The following is a 21,140-nucleotide window of genomic DNA, read 5'->3' as shown; positions in this document are numbered from 1 at the left end:
GCAATAGAATCCAGAAATAGCTTGCCATATGACTTGATATTTTTGAACATTCTTATTGTTTATTACGGTTAGCTTGATTATAAATCTCTGAAAGCTTTTGTGAAAATATAGCCTTGTGCCGAAAACAAATACGGAAAGTTACCTCCAGTACCATTGCATTATGTTAGAAATATAGACGTCTTACGATATATTTTAATTTCGAGAATTAACATTTTAATTATGACAAATTTCAGTGATCTTATGACCATATTATATGTGCACGTGTTCAAGTTTAATCTTCTATTAAATAAGAATATAAGATAAAAAATGAACGAGAGAAGGTTCAAATAGTACCCTAAGGCGGGTCCTTTGCGGAGGGCATTGGATGCGCCATCACCAGCTTGAGTAGACATACTACTCGGTTGGTCTTGCTCAGTAGTCGAACTTAGTTATTGTAGAAAGATGTACGCAGTGCAATACCACGAGCGGCCTTCTTGATGTAGCAGAGGAAGTAGTCGAAGTAGTCGTACAGTCGTGTTGTAGCCGAAGTAGTCGAAAAAGTCGTGTTGCAGCAGGAAGTAGTCGTACAGTCGTGTTGTAGCCGAAGTAGTCGAAAAAGTCGTGTTGCAGCAGGAAGTAGTCGTACGAGTCAGGTTGGAGCATAAACTAGTCGTACATGTGTTGAAGCTCGAAGTATTCATGCAGCGAGCAGTCATGTATTCGTACGCTCCCCAAAAATCTTATTGCCCGTCTATCCCGAATAGGATCACGTAGATGAGAAGGTTGCGGAGGCATGCTCACGCAAGTTTCTGTGCACGCAGAGAGTTGCATTGAGAATGAGTCTGCAGCAGCAACGGAAGAACAAAGGGAGAAGAGAGAGATCTCCTTAGCAGGAATATCTTAATTATATGTGTGATTTAGAATGAGAGGGGTTGTCTCCTATCAGGTGTGTCTGTCCCAGGCTGCGCTAATGGCCATCAATTCGCACTATTATTCCCTGCAATTAACACCGTTTAACAGCTATTACTCTCCAATAGAAAAATCATTACTCACATATCATAACTCCTTAGCATTAACTCATAGGTCTTTTAATTCTCAATTCATTATTAAATAAATAGGTCTAGCTGAAATATTCCAACACATTCTTCCTGCTAAATTTATTCCCCTCCCTCCTTTTCTCTTACGTTGTTGGTGCCTTCTCTCGTAGTGTGGCGTTGTCTCTCTGCAACCAGGCTGATTTACTCCCTCCGGCCACGTAATGTTAGAGAAATCTACCATTTCAAACTTAGGATGCATGTGGAAAAAATACATCAATAATAGTTTCTGTCGCTTTATGTTACAAACATGTTATTCTCTCCGATCACATATTTGTGATGTTTTGGGGCTGGCAAGTTAGCTATTTTAAACTTTGGTTGTAAATAAATTTCATTTATATGTTTGGGTATTTGAAAATTATGAGTTGTTTTGTCTCAAAGTTCTAAAATATTTTCGATGTCTACAATAAATAGTACTAGTTAAAATTGCATTTTAGAGATCACGCGAATATCTTGGAATGTTTCTTCTTTATGTTTGGATGGAGTATGAATTATTATTGTCCAGAGCTGTTAAACCGGGTCGTCATCTAAAATTTAATTTATTTAGGCTCCGTTCAGATTGGCTAGATCTAGCACACAGTTGCTAAAAGAACCTCTGGCTTATCCAAACAGCTCAGCTTATAGTTATGAGTAGTTTAGTTTTCAACTATCCAACCACCTAGCTTATGAAAGAGTTATAACCTTACTCCCATACCATGTGATTCGTTTGCTTACTATTTTTTCTACACCGAGTATATCGCAGCTAAATGTACTTTTGTGGTTTGAATCCTAGTTGCTACAGGCTAATGACCTAGCATATGAGATTAGTGCGTCCCAACGCTATAATTTGTTAAGATCAAGAGCTGGGCATTGACTAGAGAGTCACTTCCATCTGAAATTCTTAGTCAACTATACTCCATTTTTTTAAGATCAAAGGTTTTGCCATAGTCTAGCTGATCATGATGTCCACTATAGAAAAAACTTCGAGTTCTGAATCAACTGTGGTCCACTTTGATGTTCTGATGGATTAGGAGCTTATATCTACAATAAGAATTTTGATGTTCTGATGAACTATATAAAGTAAAAGGGGTCATGACTTTTTGCCTCGTTTTACGACTCCCTGCACAACTTGCAGAGTTTGTGTTCAGGTGGTCCCTGTTCTTGTCCAGTAACTTGAAATCAAGATTCTGAATATTTTCTTTTGTAGAAGCACTCCTTTCCTTCCATGTAGCCAAAGATTGGCGGTATGGTCAGACAGCAGAGCAGAAGATTATATAGTTCTGTATGAGCATTTCAGGTCTGTCGTTGGTACCACAGGATGTATAGATCTCTGTTTTCCTTTTCCATCTCTGAAATTGCTTATTTTGGTTTTCAGTTGATCGCTTGCAGTGTCCAGTGTGGCTACCATCACCCGTTTTTATCCTGTCCCTGAAGAGAGGCTACCAAACTCTCACTGAAATTCTTGTTGCTGAATGCTTCTCATCCAGTGATGAGGACGCCACCTTGCTGTTCAGAGTTCAGACTTCTTCGAAAGAAGATTGGTGCCAGAGTTCAGACTTCAGAGGCGTATCTTTGCCTGCGTGATTTCCCAGCGAGGGAGGACGGTTATCGAATCGAAACGGTGCCGAAGTCGCCTTTCGCCACTTGCATGCAGCTCTGGACTGAAAAGAATCATACATGAGAATAGCAGGTGATAGCTGGAGCCCTTGTGCATCTTCTGTTGTTTCCATGCTTTATCGGGCTGTGCAGACCCGCATCATACGTTTCTATGATCAGGTTCGTTCATGGCGCATTATTGGCGCTGGGCTTAATTGCTGCATGTTGCTGCCACCACACATTAGAGGAGACGCAACCGTACCTTGTTTAATTCTGTATAAAGTCTAGCAGCTCATTGCCACCATCATACAAGGAGATTGGTGCAGAAAAGAGGTGCATTAGCTGTACTCATGTTGCCTGGCCTTTTTACATATATTCTTCTAGAACATGAGGCATGCATATTTCTACATATTTTTTGTTGATTTGGTGTGGCAAGAAAAGAAAAATATATATAAGGGGGGCTGTTTTAGAGACATAAACCGGCTTACATCATTGTAGGTTTGTTTATGGCCATTAATTAGCTTGGCCTGTGTGATGGGCAAATCATTGTTTCCACCCTGTCCACAGCATGTGCAGCAATTGCTGCCCTGATGCTGCATGAGTGGTGTGGTTAGACAAATATTCCTCTGCTCTGGAGTTTAGGCCACATAACTCATTCCCCTGCCCGGCCCCCTCATTGTTATATAGGATACTTACCACATGATGGGCAGCCATGCCATGCCATGCCCAACAAATGATCAGTTGAGCTCAGGCTAGCCAAGGCCACCTGCTCTCAGCATCTGCTTGGGGAATGTGAGTTGGCAAGCTGATGGCTTGGAAAGCTAGCAGCACGTTTGCCTGCGATCGATACATGTTCCTGCTTCTTTATGTTTGGTTGAACTTAGGTTGTGATGATTGGTGGATATTATTCTTTGCTGCGATGTTGTTGCATATGGCGATTTTGGTAGGAAGATAGCATGTGTGCATGTGCCCTCTTTTTTTCTGAATAATATTGTATTGTGACAACAGAATATGCACACACATTCCTGACATTCTAGATACTGGGGGAGCAGGAAACTTTAGTTTCTGTTTACTGTTATGCCCATAATGACTCGATGAAACCTAAATCCATCTGGCCATGTAGGCTCTGAGCTAGAGCAGTTGTTCATGAATATCTAGAAACACAGAAGGAGATTGCAAGCAAAACATTAAAAGCAGGGCGCTGAGGAACAATGACCAGAGGTTACAGTAGATTTTTTACACGGCAACGGCTAACCTACTACTGGGTGGTCAACGAGGAGGAGGAGGACCCCATGGAAGGCAAAAATAAGGACCAAAAAGGAGCCTTCCCTTTGATCGATCTCCATGAATGCATGCTCGATGCTTCTTCTAACAAGGTTCTGAGCTCAACCAGCAATGGCGAAAAGACGCACGACGAGACGTACAGCATCCTAGTACGGTGAAGCTAATACGTATATAGTCTGGTCGATCGTTTAGTTTACCAGAGGAAGAAGCTTCTCCTTGAAGAGCTGCCTCTCTTGCTGTGGCCTCGCCTTGACGAGTTGCCTTCTCCGCCTTTTTCGACCTTGCCGGCTTTCTTGCGGGAGGTCGTCGGGAACTTGGTTCTCACGTCGCCTTCTTCCTCTTCCTCCTTGCCGGCGTTCTTCCCGCGGCCTCCATCATCTTCTTCTTTTTCGCCGTCTTCCGGCAGGGACGAAGGCGCCTTCTCTTTGGCGGGTCCTGTGGAAGCGTCGGACGCCAAGGAATCGTCGTCGTCGGCGTCGGCGTAATCTTCGTAAGCCTTCTTGCCGCTCCTCCTGTCGCTGATGATGTATCCGTAGCCATCATCCACGCTGCTCCCTTCGCTGCCGCTTCCTTTGCCGCTGCCGCCGGCGTCGTCGCCATGCATGGGGGAGGCGAGGTACATTGTCCAGCCGGACTCGCAGCTATTGCAGCCCTCGCCGCCGTCGTCCCCGGTGATGTGGGAGGAGGACTCCATGGCAGGCCGGAATCAGGACCGATCAACGGCGGGAGAGAAACAAGACGAGATCGAGAGAGAAAAAACAAGCTGGCTAGAGCAGACCAGAGCTGGTGGAGCTAGCCAAAGGGAAACGGAGGAAGAGAGAGAAGCTCCGAGCCTGACGAGCTCGAGAGGGAATGAATACTGGTAGGCTATATTTATGCTTGCTCTGGGCGCCCCATCAATGCAAGGCCGGAGAAGCCATTGTTCTCGCCCCGGCCTGCGCTTCTTGGACACCCACAGCCTGAAGGGAACATTGAAGCCTCTGACACCCGGCCACCATCATCTTTGGCTTCACAGGAGACGAGCTGATGAGGCGGGGGAGGGGAGGGAGGACGCTGGGCACCGGGCGGACACGGTGGTAGGGCCGCGAGAAACGCCAAGATTTCTGCTGGGCGCGCGCGCGCGCGGCCCTGTGCGCTTGTGCTGGGAGGCGTCAGGAGGGAAGGGAGGGGAGAGCGTCCGGGAGAGGGCGGCAGTGTCCTTAAATGGGAAAGACAGGCTATCCCTCCAACTGTCTCTCATAACTTTCCCAACCATTTTGTTCTCTGTCTTGTCACCAAGCCCAGAGCAGGCGGAGGCGGCCTGTTCCCGGGCGCAGCGGGGCAGAGGCTTCCCCGGTGCGCTGCCCATGTGGCCTCGGCTCGTGGTGGAGGCCGGGCCGGCGCTGGCCGCCAGCCGGCCGTGACACGGCGGCACGGCCGCCCGGCCGCAACAGGGCGACGGCGAAATCCATGGCGCGTGCGCTGTTGTGCTCGTGGAAACTGAGAGGAATGGATGGGCGTTGCCGAGGAGTGAGTGTTTGGGGGAGTAGAAAGTTGCTGGTGTGCAGCAGCCATGGCATCTGCGATGGTCGCAATGATGGTTTGAGCTTAGCTGAGTTGTTTCATGTGCTGCATTATTCGGCTGCCATTGGTGTTTGTTTATGCGGTTGCAGGATCTCCTTTGGTGGAGGGGAAGATCAGCGTAGCTCCATTTCCGACGGTGGAAGATTTGAAATCCACGAGCCGTGCTGAAGCTGAACGGAACGATCCTTTCGATTGAAACCTGAGCTCTGAAACTGCTCGCCTGTCATTCAGGCATGCAGTTCTGTCGCGGAATCCTTACCCGGAAGAGCAAGAACGATGACACGATCGATTGACAGTGCCGGGGTTATCCCAGAACTCGTTCTATCCCAGTGCCCATCAAAAAGTTGACTTGCGTCTCATGGCATGCATGCTTTGATAGTTTGATGCATCCTGGACACGACACGGCGGCGAGACACTGAAGAAACAAAACAGCCCATCCATCGGTCGATCAGCCGGTCAGGCTCGAGGTGATCGGTGCCACAGTGACGCGGTGAGCTGTGCCTGTGTGCAGCGGCAGGCGGCAGGCGCATCGCCAGAGGCCTGAGGCCCAGCTGTGGCCGGCACAGTGGAAGTGTTGCCCGCCCTGTCCCCGTCCCCGTCACCCCGATCGATGCACGGCGCCGCGCCCTGACGCTCAGGCACAGCGGCGCGCACAGGCAAAGGCAGAGGGCCGCCCGCGCGCCCGCGCCCGCCCTGCTCCGAGCGTCGCGTCGCGTCCATCGGCGCGTCCAATCCGTCCGTCCGCCGGCACGTGCGCGCCTCTGGCTCTCGCTGCCGCCTGCCGGCCGGCCGCGGAGCGCGCGACGGAGGCCAAGGCAATCACGCCCCGCAGGGTGGCTGCAAGGCTGCGCGCCCGTCGCGCGCATGCGGACAGGCGCACAGCGCGGAGGTGCTGGCCCGCGCTGCCCGGCGCGGCGTCGCTTACAGGTGCAGAGCATCACATGGCGTCATGGCGAGGAGGACGGGGAGCAGGCGACGGGGCGGGGAGCCGAACCGGAGCCGAGCGTAGCAGGCTAGTAGCAGTAAAAATTTTCCGTGCGGAGGCCGGCGGTCGGAGGCGCCGTGCGGGTAGGTTAGGCGTGGGGAACACCGGGACATGCCTCCTGGTTCCCGGCGTCAAACTGGATTTTCTTGGCGGCTCTGCCGGGCGCCGGCCTGCCGGGCCTTGGGATTCACCGGTCCAATCAAATCAGGCGCATAATTAGCCTCGCTCCGCCACTAATTTTCTTTTCTTTTGCGTTCTTGACTTGATGATTATTGGGAGGGTACGCCCGTTCTCGCCTCCTTCGGCTGCTGAGAAAAGGTCAATGGATAAAGCGAGTAAAAAACAAGAAGAATCCATGGCCCGATGGGAGACGTCGCGGCAGCCGGCGGCAGCGTCTGCGCTGTGCCGGGGATGGGATGGCGTTGGCCCGCGCTTTGTGCGGTGTACTTGCGAGTCAGGAGGCGGGCGGGCGGCGCCACGGCGGCCATGTCGCGCATGTGGCCTTCCGTGCGCCCGTGCGCTGATGTGTCCGGCTGCCGGGGCGCCCGGTGCCCCGGCCACATGCGCGCGGCAGCACGAGCCGCGCTCATCAGCGGGAGCTGCGCTGCCGCCCCTGCTCTGCGCTCTGTCCTGCTATGCTCTGCTGTGCTGGACTGGTACGCTGTACCTTACCGACGCAATCTGACCGTTGATCCGAAGATGCGAAACTAGATTAGGTGCGGTGTAAAGGCTGTCAGGCATGGATGCTCATCTTCCTCACCGCGTCGATGGCCATGGCGCACCGGCCTCGCTCTCCGGCTCCTCCCAGTTCCTGTCGCCGGCGACGTCCCCACTGCTACCGGCCACTCCCGAGCTAACCCGCCATCCTACCACCGTCCTCCTCGTCCGTGGACCGTGGGTCACCCACCGCCAGCAACCAGTGACATTCCCTGACCTCCTTTAAGCTCGGCGGCCATGGAATTCCCGGTGCCAAACCTCGCCGGTGACCATTCAACGTCGTGAAAAAAGTTTGCGAATTTGAGTGGGTTGGTTCATCTGTAGGAGATCCGAGAAAACATAGTCCTGCTACAATGCGTCTCTCAACGTAAAAAAAATAATGAAAAAAAGTAAAAAAACCCTGCTCTTCTGAACTTCTGGTATCACTTGCTTCACGGACAATTCAGAACACAACTGCCATGCCATGTTGTGTCATCTGTGGCTGACGCAGCTACGCAGGATGAAGTTGTACCAAAAAAAAAAAAACACCGCGAAGTCGTGCAGGCACGGCACATGTCCCCCCGGCGCACGTAGAGACCGGAACGCGAGGTCAGGGCGACACGGCACCAAGTGCCGTGCTTTCTTTTCCGTAGCCGCGTTCCGGTGAGGTCAGGTCGCTGGGATCCACTTGACCTGCAGCAAGACTGACTGAACGAGACGCTGCTCCCAGTGTTACCCAACCAACGGGTGGATTACCAAACTGCCAAGTCACTCTGTTACCGTGTGTCAAACGGAAGGCTGCAACGCGGCAGGAGCAACCGGACAAGGTGTGAGTTGACACCGACACGGTGATTGCTTTGGACCTTTGGCTGAAATGTTGAATGGGCAAGAACAGGTATCTTTTTTCTCTCCCTCTGATAAGTGAAAGCTGTTCACGTTGATACACACTGATTGAGCTTTAGTATATGCTTAAGAGCACTGTCATTTTGGCATGGATGTGCAGCACTGTTAGTTCTCGTTAAAAAAAAGGGTGTGCACAAAGTTACAAATGTACAGTGTGTGGTAGGTGAGAATGCTATGATAGTTTTATCATCTGCATAACCCGAGAATATTTCTTCATGTCCAGTGTCAATGTCACAAAAGATTGCGATCGGAAAGACCCAACCCAACAATGTGGGCAGCACCGTACCTGAAGTCAACCACCCCGTTCTTCTGAACTGTCCAACACTCCAACTCCTAATCGACCCATAACAACATGACAAGGAAAGATGCTTAGGGAGGAGAATGCTAGTCCCTGCAGCCTTTGCAAGCAGACCAGCCAAAAAAGGCACAGCTGCAGACTACTACTGTAGTATTTGTTCTCTCACATTTTCTTACATAATTTGATAAACTCAACCATTTGTCTTTGTTATGTTTGACAAATTCTATTTTTTTGCATAATTTTTCTTGTCTTGCTTTAAACCAAACTCCAGTGTCCGTGTCACACTATCACTATCACTTGTTATATTGCTTTGGCTTTGAGTGAAAAACTTGCATGATTTGGAGGCCGTTGAGGTTTATATATGTATACTAATAAATGTATAAAATCCCATGGAATGAGTAAAGCATAGATTCTCTATCACTGCCGGCCTTCATTTCCTAGCAGTTAACTTCTCTTTTGCAGACAAGCACAAACGGCTCAGTCCTTTCCAACAGTTGCAGCATGATCAGAAACCCAAACCTGCAAGGAACCAGGCAGTTGAGGTGAGCTCTATTGCTACAGTTCTTTATCACCATATATGCTTATAAATTAAACTTTGGTGACATAAGAATCTTGAATAAGTAGTCACACATAACCTGCTTGCTAAAGTTTTCTTTTGATGGGTAGCCCATCAAACAAGGAAGCTTCACCAGGCAGGCAATCAGATATATAGAAATATCAGAAGCCAGTGGTGAGTGGTAGCATACTAGCATTGCATTTGGTTAATGTCTGATAGGCTCTAGCACTGTGGTTTTATGTGTTTTTCCTATGTCCTTAGCTTGTTGCCGACACCAAATGATGCAAGTTTAGGACAGCACACAGAAACAGCCTTGCAAAAAGGAGGAGCAGAGGAGAAAAAGACTTGCATTGACTTGTTTAGTGTCTGATTATGCCATCCTGCTTCTAGCTTGGTCCTGTCCTTCCTGTGGGTTTAGTTGGCTCAATTAGCCTTTTCATAAACTAATAAAGATGCAGTTTAGACTTTAGACTACACTGCAAGACAAGTACCTTTCTACCTAAGATGAAATTTAATTTATCTCATAACTCAAGTACTGAACTTGAACAGTCCACATTACTACCTTTTCTCTCTATCCCTTTCTTTCCCCTTTTTTTCTTTCTTCTTTATTTTTTTTGTGAAATGCAGCCGACGTTGCTATCTCCTGCAACCAACCAGTAATCCGCCACATAAACTTACACAAAGTCATATAAGATTGCACCGGTGGTCTCAGATTGAATGGCAAATAATTAAAGCATGGTATGCTTATTCAGCATTCAGTTTGCCGAGGTAAACATTCAGAATTTCCATTTGTTCTCTTTTATGATCTCATAGCTCTTGCCTTTTCGGATCAAATGTTTCAGAGGACAGAGATAGGCACCAAGCACCATATAAGTTCTTAACCAACCAATCGACTTTGCAAAACAACTCTGGGTCCTACTATCGACCATGCAGGTTGGCCATCCCTTCCTTGCTAGATATTTTGGAATTCATTCTTCTTGTCTACTTAGGGACATTGCACTAAGTACTAAACTACTAACGCTGCATGAGACAAAGGTCGCAAGGAAAAGAATCACACATGGTCTGTGAACCCTTTGGTTTCAGCCTCGCCGCGCGTCCTCTCCACTCGAGTCTCTACCGATCGAACCATCACTAGGTTCTTTGATGCAGTAATAACCAACCTTTTCTTCTCTTCTCTTTTCAATTCTCAGTCCGGAAGTGGCGGGTGTGGCGAGATCCCGCGCGTGGTGATTCTTCGAGGCGAAGAGGCGACGAGAGTGAGGTACAAGGCGGGAGTAGCGAGATCCCCGCGCGTTGTGTTATCATGGTGGCGACTGTGAGGCAGCCTTCTAGAGGTAGTTTTGGTAGTAGCACTCCATCAGGTGGAAGGTGATGTTGCAGCGGCACGGCGGCGGAGGGTTCTGCATAGCGGTGGTCTTTCCCGGTGCGGTGCGCTATGCATCTTTCAGTTCGCTATTGACGCAGGGTCACGCCTGAAGGTTCTCGGCGACTACATGAGTGTGGATGTTTTGGTGGGTGCCGCGAGCTCCGGTTTCTGCTGCGGTTGTCGCGTGGAGTATTCTCCGATCGGACAGAGTTGCCTTTGGAGAAGAGTTGTGCGGCTTGTGTCGATGCCCCAATCCGACTGGCTTGAGTTGTTGAGTAGTGTTTGAGTTCGGCACGTGTTGATGCTCCAATTCAATCCGCCGGTGTTGTTTTTTTCTTTTTTCTTTTTTTGCCTGGTTATGGCCTTCCAGGAATGTAACCTTATATTTTTCTGCTATATCAATAGAAACGCACTCGTTTAGTGTTGTTCGTTAAAAAAAATTATCAGTCTAGTCTAGATTCCAGAACATCGAATTAAAATGTAAAACAAACACATCCTTATTATTCTAATTCTTGTTTTTTGCGTTCAACGTATCAAGTTCAGAGTATCAGACTATCAACCACATTACTCTGAATATGCTACTGAAAGTGTCTGAAACTTTCGTACATGTTGGACCGTATGCAGGCAGCCAAGCGGACCGATACGGCGTCATGGATTATGCCTAAAGGAAAGCCTTCGACCCACACATTTTGTTGAGATGAGAAGATCATCAAGGGAGTAGTACGCACCTCGGCACCTACAACCTTTTATAATGAGCACCAGATCTGCAAATCTTCCACGAGCTCCAAACAATTTGCTGCTATGGTACGGTTAAGGCACTGTTCTTGATGTTACTGCCAATTAGCTTACCTAGCAGGTGATGATGGAGTAGATAGAAATGCTTAACTAGGTCAAAGATTTACATGCCCAATATAACCTGAACACGTGTAAGTGGCTTTCAACAATACGTGAACCATGCATCTATCCTAAGTTATGGGACTAGAATATGCAAGATGTACCTGGAAACATGTTGGCCACTAGTTAACTGTTCGCTTGACAATTATACTAGTTTTCTGCAACCATGTCAATGCTTTAATCCTTTTAAGTTCATGAGGTCTACGACGATGCCGTGTATACGGGTCCCTACACTAGGTAGCAGCATGACATAATCTACCGTGCAAGCACTTGACAGGTGCCGTGTATTCTTCAAGTCTTGTCTACGGACGACTATAAATGGCAACCTTAGAATCTTGGATACATGACTATTTAGATCTATTACTACGAACTCTGTGAATGCTGTCTTTCTGAAAATTGTCTCTCAACTGTTTTATATGTATACGCATGATGTACTATTTTTTTTATACGGCCAACAGATATACAAATACAGGGACCTCTTTGTACGGACAAGATGCATAGTCTGAGCAATGGGCATGCAGAATTCAGAGGTCTGACTTTCATTTGTGCTGTTCATCAGCCATCAGGTCTCCGTGGCCCATTGCTTGTTCGAGTGCATTTTGAATCGTTGACATTTTATTAGCACTCCTAGTTAGTTGAGCAACTGGGCACTTGTAGTTTGTGAGCGAAAAGCATATACCTTGGGACTAGGCTGACAATACGTGCTGGGGGCTGCTGGCCGGGTCGAGACTTGGACTAAGGCGACCACTAAGACCATGTCTGCAATGCAGGCATTTCATAGAAAGACATGGAATTCCTGTGTTCGAAATGGGACTTAACTACTACGGTCAAAACCACACAAGCCATGGAATATCTTGGATGATTGTGGGAGTAGTACTCCTGGAAGAGAAGAAAATATGTAGGAATAGACAATGTCACAGAGAGGATTCTCTCTATCTGAATCTCAAACTTTATTAATAAAGATCCATTGAAACGGATCATACACACTAAATCGACAATGTGCCGTGCTCGAGGAAAAAAAATCAACAGTGTGTCGGGAGAGAGACTTATGCGAAGAAGAGGATCAAAAGATGGGAAGTCAGCTGAGGCCGCCTTTAGGGGTTGGGAGGGTGGGACAGGTGATCCGAAGAAACTATCTTATGTTCCTGCTTGCATGGCCCTCCAACCAAAGTATGCATGGAAACAATCTGCCCTGACGCAACGCCCGTAACCATTTCACAACAAAGCGATGAACAGGCAGTTGATCTTTGGATTTGATGGGAGCTGCTGACCTTGTTGGAGTATAGGCCCTCCTCTCGTCGAGCAAGACGAAGACAACCCAAGGAAAAGGCCCTTTGGTTCCTTCACCTTGACTCCAACCCTCCAGGCATCCCTGGGAGGACAAGGCCAAGCAGCTACATGACAAATGCTGCATGAACTCAGCCAATCATTTTATATGCTGTGCGCTATTATTGTGGCTGCGTGTGTGTAGAATGCGAAGTTGTCATCTAGTATCCAAGTACTGAACACCACCAAACCAACCATGCATCTACCATGCACGCAAGGCGTATTTGCTTCTGAATTTTGTGGTATGCGTACATGCTTTTAAATAAAAGAAGCATGCACATGTATGCTACACTGTACATTGGAACAGTGTTGTACTACATGACTTTCTAGGAGCCTGATAATCACAGCCTTTTATACTGAAGAACTTACTGTATTACGTTCAGTGAAATCATTTTTTGTTGCAGACTGCAGAGAGGTTGGTGCCGCCAATGAACCCTTTTTGCTTGGAACAAGTGAAGAATTCTGTGTGCTAGCTCTGTGCATCAGGGGAGCATAGAAGCTTCTTGCTTGTGCCTTATGGAGACAGCAATTATACTAGCACCCTTCTGCCGGTACTACTTGCTCGTAACTCTCTGAATTTGGAGCAAGTCAGCATGAAGAGCAAGTAGACATTATTACCATATTATAAAGCCCTCAATTTCTTTCAGCACGACAAGAACCATGCTACACTCTACCTGAAAACCATCCTCTTTGCGTGCGTAGACTGACAAGTCTCCATCTCTCTTCTCCACACACACCTCAGCACGGCGACCGCAAACCCATGCTGCACATAACAAGCGGAGACACAGACCACACAGCTAGGGGACAACGGTCGCAGGCGCCGGCGGCCAGTATATAAGCAGGCCGCCCGGTGGCCACTACTTGATCAAGGCGCCGAGCTACTCATCAGCATCATTCAGTTGGGTGTCGTTGAGCGTGGCCGGTGAGCACGCGCTTGTGCTTGAGGTTGGCAGTTGATTCCCATGGGGAGATCTCCTTGCTGCGACGAAAGCGGCCTCAAGAAGGGCCCGTGGACGCCGGAGGAGGACGAGAAGCTGCTGCAGTACATCCAGAAGAACGGCCATGGCAGCTGGAGGACCCTTCCAAGACTCGCCGGTACAGTCTGCAGCTTCTGAAGTGTTCTTCATGTACAAGAGAGAGCTTAGAATTACACACCAGAAGCTGCATTCAGATGATCATAGAGCTATGTGGTTCTTGTGATGGATGGAAGATTTCTTAACGGCTGCGTGCTTGTGATGATTTGCAGGGCTGAACAGATGCGGCAAGAGCTGCCGGCTGCGGTGGACCAACTACCTGCGGCCGGACATCAAGCGGGGCAAGTTCTCGCAGGAGGAGGAGCAGACCATCCTGCACCTCCACTCCATCCTCGGCAACAAGTGGTCGGCGATCGCGACGCACCTGCCGGGCCGGACGGACAACGAGATCAAGAACTTCTGGAACACGCACCTCAAGAAGCGGCTCATCCAGATGGGCTTCGACCCCATGACGCACCGCCCGCGGACTGACTTCTTCGCCGCGCTGCCGCAGCTCATCGCGCTCGCCGCGCTCCGCGACCAGCTCGCCGCCGACCCGCCGGGGAGCGCGCAGCTGCAGCCCGGCGCCGGCGCCGGCGTCGACGTGGCTATCCAGGCCGCCAAGCTCCAGTACCTGCAGTGCCTCCTCCAGTCCGCGGCCACCACCATCGATGGCATCGCCTCCACCGCCGCCGCGGGCTCCACGCCCGACGCCGAGGCGGCGGCTCTCTGCGCCCTCTGCTCGCCGCAGGGGACGCAAGACAGCACCGCCCCGGTGTCCGCGGCCAGCGACCAGCTACTACGTTCCTGCACGTTCCCCGAGGCGCCCGTCAGCAGCGAAGCCAACCAAGGCCTCGGCTACGGCGGCGCTGATGTTGACGTGTTCACCTGCCACGGTGGCGCCTCGCTGCCGCCCCTGGCCGACCTCTCCGACGCCGCGAACAACCACCCAGCCGACGGGTGCAGCGCCACGGCGTCGTCCAGCTTCGGTGGTGGCGCGGGCAGCCCGCTCCCTTGGCCGGAGTTCTTCCCCGACGACCCCTTCATCACCGATTTCCTATGAATCCACCACGCATCATACCACACATCTGCTTGTATAACAAATTACCTTCTACACCACGCTGATCCACGCGTCTCCTCCCTCTGAATTTTGTAAGCTTTGGGTACACTCATACGTATACGTATACGTGCAAGCCTTTCAGTATGACAGTATGGAGTAGTGTGCTCCATCTGATACTCTGAATTCTGATAGCATTGCCCATTCAGACATCAGAATAGATTATACTCTGAATATGCTGCCACTAGCCCAGAGAGGGAGTGTGTATGTGAGAGTTGCTCATGAGAATAATATACGCCACAGTGCTTGCTGTACTGATGATGAAACAAAAGTTACCACAAGTCTCTCAATGCATTTTCCGGATGCAAATATACATTGTTCAAAATGCACGTCTACGAGTTACCTCCTTTTGCTGATCTTTTAGCATGATACTGACCAAACAGTTCGAAAGTAGGGAGGCTTTTGTTGGCGACCAAACCTCCTAACAGTGAGACTCTCATACCCCTCACAACACATTGTCTGCCAAAAAAAGTTAAAGGCTTTGGAAAAAAAGAACCAAAAAATAAATTTATTTAAATCAATGTTTGTGACCGATCCTTCTCTCCGTTTTTCCTGGCGAGCAGGTACGGGTCGATTCACTCACTGACGCTAGGAGATCAGAGCCGGCCTCTTTACTGGAGACTCTTCACAGTTTTCACACTGCATGCCGGCTACTACTAGTACATGGTCTCTTGACTACAGAAGAAAATTTACACGGTGCCATGACTTCGTCGTCCACCGATCATGCGGCTGCATGTGGGGAATATTTTATAGCTAAAATCCTAATTTAGAGTTTTAACAGGTCTAGATAGTTTCTTAAAGGATGGAGTAACCAACAGACTCTTCATCTATCACTCTCCTCCGCTTTCACTGATAGATGGACCCCACACGTCATAGACCCTGTCCATTCTGTGGTGTCCCGCGGCGGCCCTCGCGCTGGCAGCCAGCCACATGGCGCGCGCATGTCGGAGGGAAGCGTGCTTCCGTGGCGGAGGGATGAGGCGTCGGCGGGGGAGGCCGGCGGAGGAGGAGACGCGATAGAGGGAGGAGACGCCACGGAGGGCGCGAGGTCCTGGCGGCGGTGGCGGAGGGCGCAAGGTCCCAGCGGCGGCGGTGCGAGATCTCCCGCTTGGCTCGCCGCCTTGTTCGACCCCGCCGACGACGTCCCTGTCGGGGAGCGCAGGAGGGTGGGGTCGGGAGCGCGGGAGGGTGGGATGGCGAGCGGGAGGGGCTAGGCTTCTTTGCCGCCGAGCGAAGGGGACGAAATACCGAGTAAGATAGCGAGCCGAGGAAAATATAGACTCTGTTGAATCCAGTTTTTTGTGGTGTTTCTATTTTTTTTAGCTAACTCATCAAGGATACAGAGGTTTTTAAAAATGGTCTTAGAAGTTACACGTGTGACTGGCAGCTAAGGTGTCAAATAGTTATATTTTCTAAAATCGTATATCCAAATCAAAATCCAACCGTACCACTACGTTACTTTCAACGAAAATTTTAAAACAAGATCACACTTGGATAATTTTTTTAGAATATTTTTTAAACGCGAAATAATTTTTTTAAATCTGGAACAATTGTTCCAACATTATAAAAAAATATTTTATCTTATGTGATGGTTTAACCCCACGTGTAACTCTTAATATTTCCGAGCCGGGAGCGAGGCTGCCCGTGCGACGGAAGGTGGAGTTGGTCGCGGTTGCTAGGGAAATTTTAGGAAGCTGACGTCGCGCTGGAAGGGAAAGAGATGCTCGAACTGAGACCCATCACACCTAATCCCTGCGACCCTGTCCCTTTGCGCGGCAAAAATTTAACGGGCCGAGGCGCGCGGGGCCTGTGCGGGCGAAGTGGTGAGCCCACCCGGACCACCCAACGGCCCACGCGGCACGGGGGGAGGGGAAAAGAAAGGAAAAAAAAGAAGTGAAAGCGCGAGCCGAGTCGATAAGCTCTCCCTGTTGCTGAGCCCACCCACTTCCACTCTACCGCCCGCGCCCGACTCCGCCTGCTCCCCTCCCCAACCACGCCGCGGCGGAGCGCTAAACCCTAGTCGTCGGCGTCGGCGGCGGCGGAGGAGGGGGACGAGCCGCGATGTCGCATTTCGGGAGGTCGGGGCCGCCGGACATCCGCGACACCTTCTCGCTCCTCGTCCTCAACATCAGCTTCCGTGAGCGAGCCCTAACCCTAGCCCCCTCGAGCGCTGGCGCGCGCCCCCTCTCGCTAATCGCTTCCTTCGCCTCCTCCTCCTCCTCCTCCAACCCTTCCTCCGCTTCGCAGGCACCACGGCGGACGACCTCTTCCCGCTCTTCGAGCGCTACGGCAAGGTCGTCGACGTCTTCATCCCGAGGGATCGGAGGTGAGGACCACGCCTAACACTGAAGGCCTGAACGTGTCGGGTCGTGGTTCGATGGATGTTTCCTCAGAATTTTTTTGGTGGTTCTCAGGACCGGGGACTCGAGGGGTTTCGCGTTCGTTCGGTACAAGTACGCTGATGAGGCGCAGAAGGCTATAGATCGCCTTGACGGTGTGCACCGCGCCTTCTCTTTGTTATTTCTCTTTGTGGGGCTTTTGTCCTTCTCTTAATAATTCTCGCTGAACTTTGATTTTTTTTTGGCAGGGAGAAATGTGGATGGGAGGAACATCATGGTGCAGTTTGCCAAGTACGGCCCCAATGCTGAGCCAATGTGAGTTTGATAGCCTGTTACTTGTGACATGCTTGTAGCTAGGTGTTGCTTTTGATTTGATGTGACATTAATTACATGCTAGCAACAGGGAAGGTTGATGTGTCTGATTTATTTTTCATGTTTATGGTTGTATTATTGATTATCTACATTATATTACCCAAACATATTTTAGTTTAATCTTCTGATATGAGCATATGAACGTACTAGTTCAGCCTTCATTCATTTAGTCTTGATAATGTGAATGGACATTTTGGAGTTTGACCCTTTTCCCTTAGTTTAAAACTACTAACATGAGGTTCCAAACACAAAATCGAGGAAACTCTTGTCCTTCTCTGTATATTTTTTGATAAAGGAAATAGGTTGCGAGAATCAGTTGTATAGTAATCTGTATGAAGAGTTGGACATTGGATTTATCTAGATTTGAGATATATACCTTTGTTTCCCTTTTTGCAAAATGCCACCAAATACAAACCTCATTATGTTCATCCAGTTCGCCAATCTTTAATTTGCATACGCAATCACGTGGTAACCTGCAAAATCAGTTTGTTGAGCTGACTGTAAACAATCGAATCAAATACACTTGAATTTAATCTCATCTTCCAGTCTCTCTTACATAATGTAGATTTCTTTCTCTCCTTTTATTTATCTCATGAAACAATGTTGCAAGAGAATGTATACATTCATTTATCTTATCATCTACTTATTTGAATTGATTCATCATAGTTCACTCCTGCTTTGCTTTCTGGTTATGTAGCCGTAAAGGAAGGGTCAAAGAGGTTGTTGAGAAACCACGAGACAGGTCAAGAAGCCGTAGTCCAAGGCCAAGGTGAAGAAGACCTTAGTTCCTTTTACATCGTCTTCAGAACTACATTAAATTTGTGATTTATGTTTCCCCCCTTTTGCCCCAGTTGCTCTCCCTCCCTCCCTCCAGGTCCATTGTAGTCATTCACGTCTTTCCAGAAAACTAGGCGGTAGCATGAACACTGCTTTTGCTTTTGTTGCTGAGAAGCATACTTTTGGCATAAACACATACTTTCTTAATATAGCCATGTAGGATATCCGTAATCGCCTTCATCCTTGTGTTTTAGATCAGTATGCTAGGCAACTTATACTGCATGTATTACTTTAAATAGGCACAGAGACAGAGATCATAGGAGGCGAAGTCGCAGCAGGAGCAGAGAAAGGCATGGGCGTGATAGAGACAGGGACTATCGTCGCCAGAGCAGAAGCAGAAGCAGAAGCAGAAGTAGAAGCCGAAGTCCGAGTTCAAGTCCTGACCACATAAGTCATCGTAAAGCAAGAGATGATGATAAGCGCAGGAGCAGGAGCAAAAGTAGGAGCAGAAGCAGGAGCAGGAGCAGGAGTAGAAGCCACTCATACCATAGGTGCTTCAATATCCTTCTGTAATTCCATCATTTAGATTTTTTATATGTTGGCAACTTCTAATTTAATTTATTTCAACAGTGCTTCACCTGCTAGGCGCAGTGCTAGCCCTCGCAAAAGCTCACCACCAAGGAGGAGCCCCACTCCTGAAAAGCACACCAATGGAAAAGATTTGCCTCCATCACGCAGTGTTTCTCCATCACCAAAGCATGCAGGCTCCCGTAGCCCAAACAGTGAGAGCAAGGTTAGATTGATGCCTAACTGCTGGTTATGTGGTTTTGCTCCCATGGATTTGTTTAGTATCTAACTTTTGAAAGCAAAATCTCTTGTCAGGAGTAAAGCTTGTTGATCTGGTGATGCCTAAGAACATCTCCCTGGGATTGCAGATCGTTGACTGAGCACAATGGGAGTAGCACCCAACTGCTATTCAAGGTTGCTAGTACTATATGGTTTCTAGAATTGTGTTTTCCAGTTGCCAAAATTATGCTGTTGGTTTGTATTTGACGATATTGTGTTTTCATGCCCATCTACTGCATCTACTTTATATGCATTAGACTTTTTGATACCATCATATTAACTTGTTAAAACATTTGTGCATTTTCTAGTTATCTGTTCGTGAGATGGGTTGCTGTTTACTGGTAGAATGATATTGCACCGGACCGACTATGGTGGATGATGTTCTAGCTGTTAGTCTTTATCATTGGTGTCAATGTTCGTGATGGTGCAGCTGATGATGCGGCGATGCTGATGTTGTATCGATACTGATGCAGATGCTGCTGACTGTGGTAATCTTGATGCAGTCTCTTTAATTTTGCTCAAAAGATTTCGAGTCAAATCATGACACTCCAGATGGACCTCATGACTGAACAATTTTGCTGCACAATGTTAGTTCTTATCTCAGTTCCCCCTTTTTTTTCCCCTTTGGCAAATGCTTGCCAGCAGTTCTAGTTGGAACATGTGTCGAGGTGTGCAGGTGTACTCATAGTGGCAACAGCACACACTGCTAATATTCTCTGTACAGGCATGGAGGTGTCGAGTATGTGTTAGTCTTGTTGATATATGGTTGGTGGTGGGCCAAACTAATATGCCTTTACTTATCATGATGTTTTCATATTTTATTAGTATTGAGTTTCTCTTTGCTAGCCCATGTTCGCCTAGTTCTATACTAATATTCATTCTCTTAAGTTACCCTGTAATGAAATTTGTGAACTCAGAGCTGTTGTACCAAATGCTCTGGTTGCAGTTGTCAGAGGTTTTACTGAGAGTATGTCTTATCTATGTGGAAGTGTTTTCTTTTTCTCAAATAGTGTGTATCTTGTAATGGTTTATGGCAGTATTGCAGAGCACAGTTGGCCATTTACTACTACCTCCGTCCTAGAATATAACTATTTTTAGGTTTTCTTCAAATCAAACTTTTTAAACTTTGACTGCAGATGATAAAAAAAATAAAGATTTACAATATAAAAATGATAATACTTTATTCATAGTGAAACCAACTATAGTAACATTTAACATTTTCTATGTAAAATTAGTTATTTTTTGGAGATATTATTCGTCAAAGGGGGTGAAGTGTCTTTACCGAAGACATATTTGATAGATGATTGACGAGTACGGCCTCTAATATGGCAGTTTGTTTTTGTATTTTTTTTCTGTTAATGTAAACTATTTTAAATAGACATATACCTCATGAAAGTATTCATATACAGTCTCAAGTATGGCAGTTCGTTTACTTTTTGTTAAAGTAAACTATTTTGAATAGACAGTTGTATACCAAGTATTTTCCATGTAACGTCAACCATGGTTGTGCCAGATCAATTGAGTAGCCTGTTATCCTTTGTAGTACGTTTAGTTGGGCTTGATGCTTTGGGGTTGTTTGGTTGGTGCCTAGCTTCACCATAGCTATACTAGTAGCAAAGTTTGGCAGCAAAACTTTGCTACGATTTGGGGCATTTGTCTAATAAAAGGTGGCAAACAGCAACCGTGCAACCAACCTCTAGAGCGCTTAGCGCCTAAACTTTGGCGTTGCCATGGCACGGCGTGCCAACGATAGATAGGAACCAGTCCCCTAGCCTTGCCATGACTAATATTAGGCAAGTTGCGGCTGCAAAAGCAAGAGTGTACACTGCGGCAAACAACAACTGCGGAAGGTTATCAAACATCAGCCAAGGAGATCATGGCGCGCCTGACCTTTGCTGTGGTAGTGTTTGGCGAACCTAACAAGCTCTCTCACACTGAAATCACTCTAATGCGAGTTTTGATATTAAACTACTGTTCTGTTATTGCAAACAACTTCTCTCTTGGCACCGCTGTACTGGTTTCGCGGTATTTAGAAGCTTGTGAAGAGTTGATTGTGGGATTATTATGGGAACCTAAGATGGAGGATCAACATTGGCCGAGAAAATGAGCTGCCTGTTTCCACTTGTTTAACAGCTACGTTTTCCTTGATCCAAAGGA

The 21,140-nt window shown here is 48.0% G+C and overlaps 2 protein-coding genes and 1 pseudogene across 2 annotated transcripts; 2 read left to right on the top strand and 1 right to left on the bottom strand.

Annotated features, from left to right (window-relative positions):
- Positions 1 to 3,817: 3,817 nt before the first annotated feature.
- On the bottom strand, positions 3,818 to 5,082 carry LOC112897741. The gene has a single exon (XM_025966135.1). The coding sequence runs from the start codon at positions 4,624 to 4,626 to the stop codon at positions 4,126 to 4,128; it is 501 nt and encodes a 166-aa protein (XP_025821920.1). The 5' UTR covers positions 4,627 to 5,082; the 3' UTR covers positions 3,818 to 4,125.
- An 8,244-nt stretch (positions 5,083 to 13,326) lies between these two features.
- Positions 13,327 to 14,919, top strand: LOC112896310 (transcription factor MYB93-like). Its single transcript, XM_025964244.1, has 2 exons — positions 13,327 to 13,614; positions 13,766 to 14,919. Exons 1-2 carry the CDS (start codon positions 13,482 to 13,484, stop codon positions 14,593 to 14,595), a joined length of 963 nt encoding a protein of 320 aa, XP_025820029.1. The 5' UTR covers positions 13,327 to 13,481; the 3' UTR covers positions 14,596 to 14,919.
- Positions 14,920 to 16,576: 1,657 nt separating this feature from the next.
- Positions 16,577 to 19,290, top strand: LOC112896311 (annotated as a pseudogene).
- Positions 19,291 to 21,140: the final 1,850 nt, after the last annotated feature.

Source organism: Panicum hallii, chromosome 6 (genome assembly GCF_002211085.1).
Source record: "Panicum hallii strain FIL2 chromosome 6, PHallii_v3.1, whole genome shotgun sequence".
Lineage (NCBI taxonomy): Eukaryota > Viridiplantae > Streptophyta > Magnoliopsida > Poales > Poaceae > Panicum > Panicum hallii.
This window is presented reverse-complemented; position numbering and strand designations above follow the sequence as displayed.